The sequence below is a fragment of the Anser anser genome (genome assembly GCF_964211835.1).
Source record: "Anser anser genome assembly, chromosome: 15".
NCBI lineage: Eukaryota > Metazoa > Chordata > Aves > Anseriformes > Anatidae > Anser > Anser anser.
The window spans coordinates 1297065-1311425 of record NC_139736.1 but is presented as its reverse complement, the minus strand read 5'-3'; the positions used below and the strand labels follow the sequence as shown (position 1 = coordinate 1311425).

Genomic DNA, 14361 nt, shown 5'->3' with positions numbered 1-14361 from the left:
ACTCCTTGTACATGTTGTTACTAGTAACGGGTTAAACATTTGCCAAGTAAAGGCATTCGCTGCAGTCTGCTGGACCAAACTTGCTTCTTCATGCCAGCAAGTTCATTACTGCTCTCTCTAATAAGATCTCACCAAGTCAAGTATCCTAAGTAGTGCTCTGCAGAGGCATTGTTAATCAGCATCTCACAGCCGACTGCACCATTCTACCTTCCTACAGGGCAAACAAAATGTGAATAATCGACAAATTATGTATCTTTATATGCTGTTCCACATGTATGTCCTCACTACATTGCTGTAAAGTCTCCTGCAGGAAGACATAATTAAGACGTACCAAAGTAATTTAGGAACTCAGTTTGCCTGTTGTGCAGTGGCATATGTTATGCAGCATACAACCAGTAATGGTAACTTTTTTTTAAGCTCCTTGCATATGTGTGTGCATACCCTAGTACGGTAGCTTCTGGGCTGTGCTGTGTCTGAAAAGATTAACATGTCGCTTTAACAGCTGCTACGAGCAGTGTTACAGACAAACTTGCAAACACTATTTTTTGAAGATTCATCACCTTTATGAAAACAAAGTTTATAATTAACTGAAATACAGTAACCTTTTTTTACAAAAGTTGCTTGTGGTATCAAAACACACTGCTGAATCAAAGTCTTAGAAAAGTAAAAAAAAATAAAAATAGAAAAGCCTAATCAAAGGGGTAGTAGTTTCATGTTTTCTTCTCTTTTTCCAGCACTGTGGGAGGCTTAAAGATTTCCTTTAAATTCATCCAGACTCCTTTAGAATAAATATTTTTGTGAACAACTTGTCTGTCATAGGGCTGCAATGTTAGATGGTGGGAACACCCAGATCTTCTGGATTTATGCCACTCATTGGAAGTTTGGTTGGTTAAAGCCAAATATAGATTGAAACAGCAGTACGCACCCAGCAGAAGTGTGAGAAGAATAACAAACCCAAGCATGAAGACAATCCTAGGAAAAGTCAAGAAAAGGTGCTGCAAGGAAAGAAAATAACAACTTGGTTACAAAGTTGGAGTACTAAATCACATGGCAAAAGAGACAATGCAACATCCCACCTGAAATGCTTGTCTATACACGTAACCACTGCCCCAGAAACCAGGTGATAGCTCCATCCTCCCTCCAGCTCAGCAATGCTCCATTCTAAATTGAATCTTTGAGTAAAGCATGCGGATTTCCAGAAATTTAATTCTTTGCAAAGCTTGCTAATAAGTGGGGGCATTTTCTAAATCCATTTATCTCTGAATGTTTACATTTTTGTACTGGAGGATTTTTTTTTATTATTTTATTTAAAAAAATCATCAACGCAGATGCACTGCAAAACTGCCAAACAAAGAGGTCACAATCTGGTACAGCTTCAGGTTTTGGTGACACGATACAGTTTAAGCAGCTCTTTGTTGAGTTAAATTCCAGCACTGGGAAATCTAAATTCCAGGTAGGCTAATGGCCCAGTGAGCATAAGCTTACCTGAATGAGAAAGAGAATATCAACAGCCTGCTCTTGTCCTTGGTCATCAATGTAACTCCCGTGCATCATATCTGACAGCAGCACCACTTGGATGAGAAACGCTACTGTGATGCTCGCAATGGTTGCAGCCGTAACAGTCAGCGTGGAGAGGTACAAGAAGAAATATCTTGTGTTGAAGGCACCAATGCAGTTGTTGACCCACACACAGTGGTGATCAAAACGGTGTACGCAGATATCGCAAAAACCTGATCAAAAGTGAGTGACAAAACAGCTCGGTTAGTTGGCTTTTAAGCAATCAGTTTGATTTTTACACAGTTTAGATAACTATTCATCCAAGAAAAAATGATGGTCATGATTTAGGTGATAATGTTTTAAGCAAATCAATGAATTTCAACCACATACCTCGAAATAAACATTAAAAACAAACACGTGTACCTCATTTCCTCTTTTGTTCACCAACCAAGACTAGAGAGAGCCAGGTTGGACTGGGCTTTGAGCAACCTGGTCTAGTGGAAGGTGTCCCTGGCCATGGAAGGGGGTTAGATGATCTTTAGGGTCCTTTCCAACCCAAATCATTCTACGATTCTGTGACTTTGGCTTCTCTGACAATACTGCCTATTGCAGCATGTGAAAGTTAGGCATCTGCCTGCTTTATTTTAAGTGATGATGATAACAGCAAATTCTGCAAGAGAAACACAAAATCCTGAGCTCAGCTCTTGGCAGGCAATGATTTTTATTTCCTCTCTAGGTACTCAAATGCTTGCCTATCCCTGACCCAAAACAATACCCTCAGAACTGGTAATTTCTGTGAGAATAATTAACAGCAAAATAGTTCCGTGAATGGACAAAGGGCAGCTGTGATCTGGGACCCTGCTAAAAATGAACAAAATCCTATGTGTATTGAGCTGGGTAACAAAGCAGATATAGTGTGAACTGCAGTTATTGATAAAGAACTAATTTGGAAGTATATTATTGTTATGCTTGCCAAGCAAGTTAACATTCTTACTGCAGTGTTTGGATCTGGCTGGCTTCTCCATGTTGCACGTAGGGCACAGGATGCCTTTCTGAAATAATGCACCATCGTATGCATAAATCTTCACCAGTGATGCATGATTTGATTTTGTTATTATACCTGTGGGAAAAAAAAGGAGTAAATAGTAAAAGTATTGGTGTTTGCAACATTTTTTAGGTTCCATTTTCAAACAGCCACAGCCCGCAATCGGCATGAGCTTACCGGGATCGGCACGGGAGCAGAGAACGAAGCAGCCGATGTTCCCAGCCAGCAGCAGGTAGGGCAGGAGCAGAAGAAGGAGGTGGAACTCCAGCTCCCAGCAGTAAACAAACACTTCCCACGTGTATTCAGCATAGACTGCCGCCTGCAAGGCTACGTGCAGGACAGCGAACAAACGGCTTCTGCAACAGAAAGGGGACAGTCTGTTTAACGCTCAGCATCCCGATTAACGGATCAAGTACGCTCAGGTGATCAGCACAGACTTTCCAAATGCAAGGGGACATCTCTTTTAGGTTTTTAGGCCAACATGGACTGCATATTAAGAGTGTTCTCTCCACCCAGTGACTCCTTTGCACATGAACTCATTTAAAAACCCCAGCTAAATTCACTTCCGTTATTAGCACGTCCTTGGGATTCTTTTCTGTCAGAGTCCAGTACAGTCTCATAGTCCCTGTGTGCTGCTAAAACATGCCACAGCAATAGGCTGCAAAATATTCTGCCAAAAAACATTTGCTACATGCTGCTCTGAAAGCAAAGAAAAACCCCAATAAACGGTAATTTTAAAAAACTGTAATATAGAAGAGCCGTAAGCAGCTGTTCTAAAAGAAAGCGTGGCAGAACGTTACCGATGGCGAGCGCTGGTTCCAGCCTGCCAGCAGAGTACAGCTTCTGCGAGGCAAGCTGCACAGCTGCTGGGCACGCAGGCTGGTTTGGGGTGCACCAGCTGCGCCGCAGCTGCCAGCAGCCTGGCAAACCAACACCAGACAAGCCGTGCGTTAGGACAGCAACTTCCACTGCAGCTCTTTGCACGATACACCAGTTTGCTGGACATCTATCACCAGTTTGAAATAACTAGTAAGGGGTATCTTCCTACAGCGTGACAAGCTCTCCTCTCCTGCTCTCTCCCACACTGTTTCTGTGTGCAATCCAATGAGATCCTGGTGATCTCCTCTCAGCTGCAGGGCTGCAAGAAGGCTCCCCCAAGTGCTGCACCTCGCTGCACCTCTGCGTGAAATGAGAAATCTCTCGGTGAATGAGGTGACGCAGCAGAAGGGCGTGCTCGAAGGATCCAAGTGCCTCCAGCACGCCGCGTAAGCTAGCAGTGACAACCACACCAGGCTCATCAGATAATTGCTCTGTTGCTGACTGCACATTTGACAGTGAAACCACTCTCCTGGGCTGTGTTAACTAACACCAGAAAATCTGCACAGCAGGCGACGGAACAACAGCAGTGTGCAATCGACAGCTGTAGACGCCCCTCGAGTGCCTGGCAAACTGGAGTTGCCACCCCCAGGGGAAGGGCATTTAAGTAGTTCCTGAAGCAGATCTTAAAGCACCAAATTTTACAGGACACTACACAATTCACCTTAATACAGCAGGCTGCACACTGGCAGCTGTGCAGCTTCCCCTTGAGCCACCTGCACGCCCAGGCTGCTGGACTAAGACTAATGGGATTTGAGGGGGAGCTGGGATCGCCAGCTCTGTCTAACTCATTCTGCAGCTGCCAGGGAGTTTGTTTTGTAATTCTCCTGGGGATGCAGCTTCCCACCAGTGTGACCAGCATCTGTTGTAGTGGAAACTCCCGAGCCACGTTGTTTGTCAAATATGTTCACATGTTTCAGAGTCCCATCTTCTCAACAGAAGGAACAGAAAGACAACAGTATGGCAAGCCTTAAGGGAAATCTGTAATCCCCACCAAGCATCCCTAATGAAGATGGAATATCTGAGGATAACACCGAAAGCTCCGGTGGTAGCAGTGGCAAGAGATCATCAACAGTAATCAGAAACATTACCAAAAACAATGTCAAAAGCATAAAATAAACATGCATTACCGTGTGTGGAAGAGCCTGTGAAGCACCTTCTGTGTCACTCTCTGGAGCCGTGTGGGGATTACCAATGACAATACCTGAAGCACATGAAAACACTGTTACCGGTACTGCACATCACTTCTGCCGTGGGCGCAGTCCAAACAAAAATGTAAGTCACCTCACCCCTCACTTACATATCCCTGGACCCGTATCACCAGGGAGGAAGCTCGTCTTCAGGGGCATTTGAGCTCCTAAGAATATAGGCAAGCAGTTGCTGGGGCTTTCAAAAGGGGAGCGAGGTTCCCTATTTCTGAAGCCCAGCAGGCACAAACAAATTTATCTGGGTTAATGTGTGAAAGTTATAAGGAGCTTTTATCAGGTTATAGACTGGGTCAGTGGCTGAGCAGGGGATAGAACTGAGCAATTTCTCAACTACAATATGCTTCATCAGGACATCCGACAGATGTAAGCAGAGATAAGCAAAGAGATAAAGCCTGCTATCCTCCAGAAAAACAAACAAACAAACATACAAAACCACAAAGCAAAACCCCCACCCCAGCTTCTTCAACTACGGCCACGATTCAGTCTGATAGCTCCATGTCTGTCTGAGTGCCGTTTCAAAAGCAGCCAGACACAATGAAGAATAAAACTGCCTGTCTTCATTCAGTGACATCCTCCGCAATAGGCTGTGACTCTGGGGTTGTTTGGCTGTGCTGTTCAGAAGATGACAGATCTCTATAGCAACACGCTGCTCCATCAGCGGTGGAAGAAATAGAGCAGCGGAGCCTATTTCTAGCAGACATGGAAAGAAAATACGCAGTCAGAGCTTTTTATCTTAGATGTGAAAGACCAGAAGGCAAAAAACATATGTAGAGTTGAAAGATGTCAAATATTTTTCTTTTAAGTGGTATGCCTCTTATCAGCAGTTCAAGTTACAAGCCTTTTTAAAAAGAGATTGAATACTGCAACAGGAGACACGTTAGGCAACTAGACAGAAAAGCAACCTATCACACAATTGCAAAATCCCAATTTAAACGAACTGTGTGTTAATTACAGCCCAACACTGCACTGATAACCTGAAACACCCACCATTCCCCCACTTACAGAACACCCATCCCTTGTATTTCAGACACTTCTTACATCAAAGAAAAAAGCTCTTACAATACAATTTGTGCTTGCGGTGATAACAGAGGTGTGAGGGAACGAGACCCATGTAATAAAACCAGCCTGCGCAGCTGAACCACTGGCGGCTTGGAAAAGACCCGGGGGTGGAAGATGACTTGCCACAGAGCTAAAAACAGCTGTGCTGTGTGCAAGTGGTTATTTCGTATTGCTCACGATGAATACTTTGAAGGGTCTTCAAGGAGTGCAGTCAAACAATTTCAATCCACTCCCAGGTTTATACACTTAATTAATTACAGTCAGAAATTAATTTAAAATACAGTGTCTACAGAAACTATTTAGCACTACCCGTGTTTATTTCATGCATACAAGTATCAGTTGCATTTCTCCAAAAAGGGATGTTATAACACAGCAGCATTTTAGTTGCTGATTGCTACATGTTTCTTAAAAGTACCTATTAAGGAATGTGGCAAAATAATAAATTTCTCTGCACAGTGATCTGAGCGTCTATGAAACAAAATGGTAACACTAGGAACAAAAATCAATGTCTGTTTAGACTCTCATAAGCAGCACTAAATATTATTTACAACTTAAGTAATTGCCTTATCCTTTCCCTGGCAAGATTGCTATGCCTTTTTTTTTTCCCTATTCAGACACAGCCCAATAGACAGAGAAATAAGCTAGTGCCTTGTCAATTCATTCCCTGCTTTTACAACAGAACACCAACTCTTAATCCTCTTCTAAAGCTCCTTCACGTTATTAGGAAACAACAGCCTGCAACATTATTACAGACTCACCTTAAAAGCTTTCCCTATGACATTTATTACCAGCTATAATTCCCTCCCTATTTTAATCCTCAGCACCTCCCCAGAACTTGCTCCTCTTAATGGGCGCAGCAAGCGCCACAAGCTGCGCGTCCTTGGGGCTCGTTACTGAGGAGCATCTCACAGGTGAAGTGCGAGGCTGTCACTGAACAACGGGATCTCGGCACCGCAGGAAAACGCGATTTTAGCACAGCGGGACGACGCGACTTTGGCACGGCGAGACGTGCCACCCTGCCACCACCCCGGTGACTGCGGGCGGCCAGCCTGGCGCAGCAGCGGCTGCAGAGGCCACCCCTGGGTGCGGGCAGGCTGTGAGCAGCCGCCTGGGCAGGGTTGCGGCAGCCCGAAGGAAGCAGAGTGCTGCTGCGGGTGCCGGTGGGCATCCTGCTGGGAGGTGGGCATCCACCTGGGGTGTCATCGGCACAGGCCGAGCCGCGCATCGCCGCTCAGACGTACCCACACGTACCCCCAGTTTTTACAGAGCAGACTGATATCCTCGCACACACGCATTTTACGGAGGAGGCCGGGGATCCTAGGAGGGTTAGGGCTGGCAGGGACCTTGCAGCCCGCCTGGTCGCAGCCCCAGGGGCACGACCCAGCCCCAGCCCTCCCGGCCCGGGGGCACCCGCAGCTCCCCGGGGCGGCCTGGCCAGGGCCTCGCCGCCGCCTGAGTACAGAATTTCCTGCTAACATCTAACCTGACCCGGACCTTTTAGTTTAAAGCCGTTCCCCCTGTGACACCCCCCCCCGCCCCGCAGCGCCCCGTTTCCCCGCAGCCCCCTGCGGGCCCCCCCAGCCCCGGGGCCGCCCCCCGGGCCCTACCCGCGCCGCGCTCCCCGGGCAGCCGCCGAGCAGGGCCGCGGCGGCCAGCAGCAGGCCCAGGTACAGCGCCAGCAGCACCGCCAAGTCCATCGCGGCCCGGGCCGGCCTCGGGGCGGCTCCCCCGGCACCGGGCGGGGGCAGGAGGCGGCCCCCGGGGTCTGGGGGGGGGGCGCTCGGCCGGGCCCGGCTCGGAGGGCGCTGGGGGCCGGGCCCGCACGCGGCTGCTCGGAGCGCCCCCTCCCGGGGCCTGCCCCCGGCCGCGGCCCGAGGCGGCGGATGAACGGGGGGGGCCCAACGCGGGTCCCCGGGCGGCGGGGCCGTGCTGTGGCGGAGCCGGTGTCGCCCTGAAGGGGATGCAGGGCGGCCCCGGGGCTTGGCGCTTCGGGTGGGGGGTGGGGGGGCTCTAAGCAAAGCCCGCCCGGCGCCTGCAGGAGCCCCGAGCGCTACATCCCGAGGGGCATCCCCTGGAACCGGGGTGCTGCACACGGTGGGGGCGGTTTGTGGCAGCACGGAGGGACACAGAGCGGCACAGGGTGACACAGAGCAGCACAGAGTGACACAGAGTCACAGGCCCGTAGGGACTGGAAGGTGCCTTGGAAGATCCCCCAGTGCAACCCCCAGTGCCCAGAGCTGGGCCCCGGTGTGCCAGGGGTCAGGAGGTGCTGGCAGTCCGGGGCCGGTCCCTGCCCGCTGCCCGTGAGCTGGAACCATCCCCTGGCCCCGCTCAGGCTGCACACCGCCGCTCACGAGCGGCCTATTGGGTTTCTGCGCCGGGGTAGAGTTTGCCATAGAAACTCGGGCGGCTGCTGCCGCAGGTAACTGATCCAGAAGCTGCGCGGTGCGTTGTGGCTGGGATGACTCTGCCAGCCGATCCTCTGCGTCCCGGGCGGCCGCAGCGCGGGCACCACAGGTAAGCCCTGCAGGGCGCTGGGGGACGTGAAAATAACTCGCTGGGGCAGGAGAGGCTGCAGAAGATGAGGTGGCGTTTCAGGAGGGGATCTTATTTTCCCTGGTAAGTTCTCTGCCAACAACGCACCGAACTCGAGTCTGAGAGGGAATGCAGCCTGCGTTTGCACAGGGGCACAGCTGCCCAAGGACTGGCTGCGGTGCTGGTGTGCGGCCCGGGGCACTGTGCTCCTGCCGGAGGGCACTGTGAAGAAGCCTTTTTTTTTTCCTCCCACTGATTATAGCAAAATTTCTGCTTTGGGCACAGCTATCGACTGGGGACATTCACTGCAACCCTGCAAGTTTGGTGCGAGGCTGTGTTTGTCTCTGGGACACACAGGGTCCGTGCCACGTCTGTGTGCAGCCAGGGCTGGCCGTGCTCGGGGCCGGTGCTGCGTGCGGCTCCATGGCCACCTGAGCTGTGCCGCAGGACAAAACAACAGCAAAGGCTCTAGCTGCAGGCCGAGTCTGAAAGAGGTGAGGTTCATTCAGTTGGAGCGCTGTGAAAGTCAGTCAAAAGCCTTGTCCGATCAAAGTCTGGTCTTCAAGGAAACCCTCTTTTTGTTACCACAGATTTAGGTTGGAGTCCTAGAACTAATTTCTTGCAAGGAGCAACATTTAGTCATTGTTTAAAGCACTCAACTCACTTAAAAGTCGTGGGAAAGGAAGCAATGACTTCACTTGCTGGAAAAAAAAAAAAAAAAAGAACATCCATCACAGCTGTGTCTGCAGCTTTGTCTGTTGGGCAGTTAGCAGCCAAGATCCCCGCTGTTTTGTAGCAGGGCGTGTGGTTTCTGCGCCCATTGGGGCGGGCAGCGCACACCTCCCAGCGCCGCGCAGCTCCACGGCCGGGGGCCGTGCAGAGCACAGCACGCTGGGGAGGCCGGGGGGAGGCCGGGCCTCCAGTCCCTTGCAGCAGTGACATTGGCAAGGGGACGATCCTCCAGTGCAGAGCATATCCCTGCAGCTCCCTTTCTTAAGGTTTTGCCCACCCCGTGCCCAGGAGCCCAGGTTTCTGGGAGGCTGCTCCCCTCCGGCCCGGTGCCGCGCACCGAGGGGAAGGCAGGGTTGTTGTGTGGTCAGTAATGGGATGTGCCGTCCCTCTGCAGGTCCCCACCCCTGCTGGTGCCACAGCAGGACGTGTAATACCCTAAAACCTCTTAGCGTGCTAAGCCCTGGGATCCCTAAGTGCTGAGGAAGCAAAAGAGAAAATCAGAAATAGCAGCTTAAGGGGGAGCTGGTGGGAGCGCGGGGCTGGGCTGCAAAGCGCTCCCTGCTGCGAGGAGCTGGTGGCCCTGCTGTGGAGGGAGCTCTCCCGAGCAGCCACCCCGACGTTAGCCTAGGCCCCGAATCCCTGCAGCATGTCGCGTGTTGCTGGGCAGACGTGCACCGCCAAAGGCTCTGTTTTCCCACCCAAATCTCTGGTGCTGGGGCCAGCTGGGTCTCGGGGCGCTGCGTCCCCGCTGCTTTGCAGAGCCCGTCTTGGGATTTGCCCCTGTGGGTAACGGATTTCCCTCCATGGGCTCTAATCTGTTTTACCTCCCTTCAGGCCCTAATCCCCCCTCAATCTGCAGGCTCAGGCCAGCACTAGGCGCAGCCAGGACCAGCACGGCAAGTCGTCTGTCCGCGGGTCTCTGCGATGGACATGAAGTCGGTTAGGACCGGGGGAACCAGAGGCAAGGCAGCCCTCTCTGCGTGCCTGGCCTTGACCCAGAGCGCCTGGCAGGGCGCAGGGCTGGAGTGAGCAGCTGGGGATGTGGCTTCGGCCGCCTGGTGCAGCAGCCCTGCCCGGGGGCTCCCTGGCTGTACCCCCCACGCTGGCAGCCAGTGGGCTGTCCCCTGGGGCGGCGGCGAGGAGGCAGGAGCTGCGGGAAGGCAGGACGCGCTTCTGCGGGCCATGGAGGAGACCCGAGAACGCCCGGACCCCTTAGCGGGACAGAGCTGCCCCCTGCGAGCGCCCACCAGGCTCGCTGCCATGGATTTCTGTGAGTGCTGTAGCAGTGGGACGCCGAGGTGGGAGGGTGGTGATGGTCGTCGGCTGGAACGTAGTGTTAGCATCCTGACCGAGGGCAGGGACAGCGGTAGCTGCAGCAGAGCAGTGTTCGGTCCTTTTTCGTACTCCCTGGTGAGGACGGCACTCCTAGTGCCCTTCGTAACGCAGTCTCGAGCAGCTGTTGGTGACCACGGGGCAGGCTGGGGTTATTAATACAGATTTCTGAGGTCGTGCTGTGTTCCCGGCCCATCCCCCTGCTCCTGCTCTCCAGCTGTTCATGTGGCCTCTGCTGAAACAGGACACGAGAAGCATTTCGTTCATCTCTTTGGCCTCCAGTAGGGTATAAAGCAGCATTTTCAGCACTGCTGACTTTTGGTCAATGTGGAGAAGATTTCCCAGGTCTCAAAGGAGCAGATAAATGGCTTTCGGTCACTCCAACCAGAGCCCTGTAGCGACACGGCAGTGGAGATGCCTTTGCTGTGCTGGCCTGAGCAGGGACCCCGGGCTGGGTGGGCAGGGAGCAGCGGCGCTGGGTGAGGCACCAGGGGCTGGCACCGGGGGCTGGTACCGAGGGCTGGCACCGGGGGCTGGCTTTGTGCTGTGCCGCTGGGCTGGTCTGCGGCAGGGGCTGCTGCCTGTTGGGAACAGCTGGGCTGCGTGGCTTTGAGTCCTGATCTGAAGAGCACGAAACTGAGGATACATTGCTGAGGATATGCTTCTGAGTGATTATGAGTCTTCATAGTCCCCCTAAGATAATTTGCCCAGACAAAATAGTCTGGGTTTCAGTTTTGTAAATGCTTAATGTGTGCTAAGTAACACAGGTGGGATAAAGGTGGGAATAAAAAGCATCTTCAGGCAGCTAAGATGAAATGAAGTGAAACGCCGCATACGAATTAATTTAGCAAGTGTCAGCAGACAACGAATGCCCTCACACTCCAGCAGCATCAAAGGGCAGCCAGGAGCGCTGCTTTCCTCTGCTGCGAGTGCACCACGGCCATCAGCTGGGCTCGTCCTGCCCCAGCACAGACTCTGCAGGAGTGTGGGGCTGCTGTGCCGATGTCCCTTTGAGCATGCTTCTTCCACTGCACCCAGAGCAGGTCCTAACCCATGAAATAACAATAAAGGAGTGCCTTTGAAAATCCTCGTCTTTGTATTTCAGGGTGCTGTTGTCACGTTAATGCTAGACACGGGATGTTTTGGCCTTGAAAACATGAAAGCTGTTTTGGAGGAAATACACTGGAAAAGCATCCCTCTGGGGGCATTTCTTCCCTCGAGGCGTGGAGGCACGGCCCAATGCGGCATCTACAGGAGCAAGCACTGGGAACAGAGACGCCCCACAGCTCCGTCTCCCCTTTCTCTTGCAGTTGCAGCCATGCCGGCGACCAACCAGGGCTGGCCGGAGGCGTTCGGGTTCTCCATCGGCGGCCGCGGGCCCTGCTACGTCCTCTGGGTGGAGGAAGGCAGCAGCGCAGCGGCGGCGGGCCTGCGGCCGGGCGACGAGGTGCTGGAGCTGGAGGGGCAGCCCGTCGCCTCGCTGGGCCGCCCGGCGCTGCTGGCGCTGGCCCGGCGCTGCGTCGCGGTGCCCCCCAGCATCGGCGTGCTGTCCCGCCTGCAGCGCGCCGACCTCCCCCCGGGGCCCCGAGGCCGCTTCGGCTTCCAGCTGGCGGGCGGCAGCCCCCCGCGGGTGGCCAGCGTGGCCCCCGGCTCGCCCGCCGCCGCCTGCGGCATCGCGCCCGGGGACCTGGTGCTGGAGGTGGACGGCGTGCCCGTGAGGTGCCCCGTGGCCGCCGCCGCCTTGGTCGCCTCCTGCAGCGGGCGCGCACTGCGCCTGGGGCTGCTGCGGCCCCAGCGGGACCTCGGGCCCAGCGCCGATGCCGTGCGCCAGGAGAGGAAGCAGAAGGCGCAGGAGTTCAGCAGAAAGGTAAGGCTGGGGCGTGCGGGGGCGCCGGGCACCCCGCCGTGCCTTGGCCATGGGGGCGTGGGGCTGGACGAGTCCGGGCGCTGGGGGTTTGTGCTCCGGGGTTTGTGCCACCCCTGTGCCACTGAAGCTCTTGGGGCTTCAGTGCCAAGAGAAGGGGCCAATAATTCCCCGTGTGTCAGTGATCGCTGGGAGAATAAAGGGGTGCTGCACAGAGCTTTGAGGTCTTCCACGTGCTCGCTCCCTGGGCGCTGTGGGAGCGCAATGCTCGTCGGGTGGGACGCCAGGGGCAGGGCCCTTCCTCCTGCCCGGCTGTCCTGCAGCTCTCCTGCTGTCCTGCAGACTCGCTAGCTCTCATTTTCTTGCAAAGGGAAAACTGTCATCACGATTACACCCTCATCGTGCTCTCAAAGGCTGCCTAGAGGGCAGTTTACTAAATGTATCACCTCTTTCTAATTATTAATTTGATCGTGGTTGTTTTTTAATCTTTCTAATTTCCATTTCAAAGTAGCCTTTTAAAATACTGTTATGAAAATAACCGAGCTTGTAATTTTTTGATCCCAAACTAATAAAGGAACAAGGCATTCGTAAAGAGATTCGTGGGTATCGGCCGAATCCCCTCTGTCAGCTTTTAAATGAAAGATTCACAAACAGGCGTTGAGGTTTGGATCATAAGGTAGAGCACCGCGTGTGAAACAGATACCCGCTGATTACAGGAGATTAACGAGTGGAGGAGAGGCTGTTCCACGCCGCCTCCCTCTAGCGAGGCCACATTAATCCACGTAAACGTTTCCCGGCTGATCACAGGGGAGCACTTGCGAAGCACGCGAACCGATGGTGCTGCAGGCACCTTTCCCCTGCCAGCCGCAGCAGCCCCCCGCGGCGGGGACCAGGCTGGCCGTGCTGCGCACACCCCTCAGCAGTGCCCTGCTGCCCCCTCCAGCAGGGCAGGGCCACCGCAGGGCCGCGGTGTCCCCACAGGCGGGGCAGAAGCAGGCGCGGAGCCACGCGTGCTGCCGGAGCGCAGCCGGGATGGCAGGCAGCGTTCCAGAGGGACTCGGTGGCTCAGATGTTTCAAGCAGCTTCATTTGTACGTGATGCGGAAAATATTAGAATTTCAGGGGCGGCTTCCCCCTCATCACCCTGCAGGCTCTGCTCTGGCAGGTGCCTCTGGTGCAGGCACTGGAGGCAGCACAGGGCAGTACCCAAGTGACACCGTCCACCTGGCATGGGTGAGGGTCAGAGGGGGCTGGGGGCTTGCGTTTCATGTATGCGCTGCTTGCAGGTGACTCACAAGTCTGGGGTACAGAGGTTTTCGTCACCCTCCTACATCCAGCAGGGCTCCTGTTCTGTTAGTGCCTGGGGCAGGATGGGTGGCGCTCATAAAAGGGCTGGAGCTGAGCTGCCCACACCAAGCATTGCTTGGGGCCATCACCAGAGGTGATGAAGGTGCCCATGGTCTCAGATCGGGTCATTTCCCTTTGTCCCCTGCACGCTCAGGGATGCACTGGGCACGGTGCTGGCACAAGCGGGGGCAGCGCTGCCCTGGTTCCTGCCGCACCCAGCCCCTCAGCCCCAGCCCAGGGGGATCTCAGTGGAAGTGGCCTGGGATCGAGCTCACCAAAACAACGCGTTCTGTGTCATCCCTGTGCTGGATCCAAAGACAAAAACGTGCAAAGCCATCCGTGGGGAGGCAGCTGCCGCTACCGCCCCAGATTCGGTAACCTTGAAACGCCGGCTGCTCCGCGGCGCTGTCACACAGCCAGCGGCACCCGGTGCCTGGTGGGGGGGTGGCAGTGCCCCCCGGGGAGCTCCCAAACGGAGCAAGCGCCTGGAAGGAGCGACCCTTCCCCTCCCTCACCGAGCGCCTCTCCCCAGCGGAGCGCTGGGCTCCCAGGGCATCGCCCCTCGGCTCGCTCTGCAGCGGGACACAACCACCGCAGGGGACTGCAATGAGCTCCTCTCCTCCCGCTGCTCCTCCCCACCTGGGAGCTGCCGAGGCCCGTTCCATGGCCAATGCTCACGCCTGAGTCCTCTCTGCCCACGTCCCCACAGCCTCCTAGAGTTACGGGCAGCACCACGGTGGGACCAGAGGCGTGGGCACCTCTCCGGGCACACCGTGGGTGCCCCAGGCTGATCCACCTGGCCAGCAGGGTGCTGCCCCCAGACAGACCCGTTTCTGCGCTGTCTGTGCCTCTGCACCCACGCTTAAC

General features: G+C 54.3%; 2 protein-coding genes across 4 annotated transcripts; one reads left to right on the top strand and one right to left on the bottom strand.

Moving 5' to 3' along the window:
• Positions 1 to 105: 105 nt before the first annotated feature.
• Positions 106 to 7529, bottom strand: ZDHHC4 (zDHHC palmitoyltransferase 4). Its single transcript, XM_083799689.1, has 6 exons — positions 7293 to 7529; positions 4549 to 4622; positions 2720 to 2898; positions 2492 to 2617; positions 1486 to 1730; positions 106 to 995 (listed from the first exon to the last, which is right to left on the bottom strand). The coding sequence occupies exons 1-6, from the start codon at positions 7380 to 7382 to the stop codon at positions 711 to 713; spliced, it is 999 nt and encodes a 332-aa protein (XP_083655815.1). The 5' UTR covers positions 7383 to 7529; the 3' UTR covers positions 106 to 710.
• Positions 7530 to 7833: 304 nt separating this feature from the next.
• Positions 7834 to 14361, top strand: LOC310881850 (uncharacterized protein). 3 transcript variants are annotated; one of them, XM_083799653.1, is made up of 2 exons: positions 7834 to 8202; positions 11595 to 14361. In XM_083799653.1, the coding sequence occupies exon 2, from the start codon at positions 11603 to 11605 to the stop codon at positions 12497 to 12499; it is 897 nt and encodes a 298-aa protein (XP_083655779.1). In that variant the 5' UTR covers positions 7834 to 8202; positions 11595 to 11602; the 3' UTR covers positions 12500 to 14361. The 3 variants fall into 3 exon arrangements, with proteins under 3 accessions (XP_083655779.1, XP_083655777.1, XP_083655778.1); XM_083799651.1 differs by having other exon boundaries at positions 7834 to 8714; positions 8811 to 14361; XM_083799652.1 differs by having other exon boundaries at positions 7834 to 10222.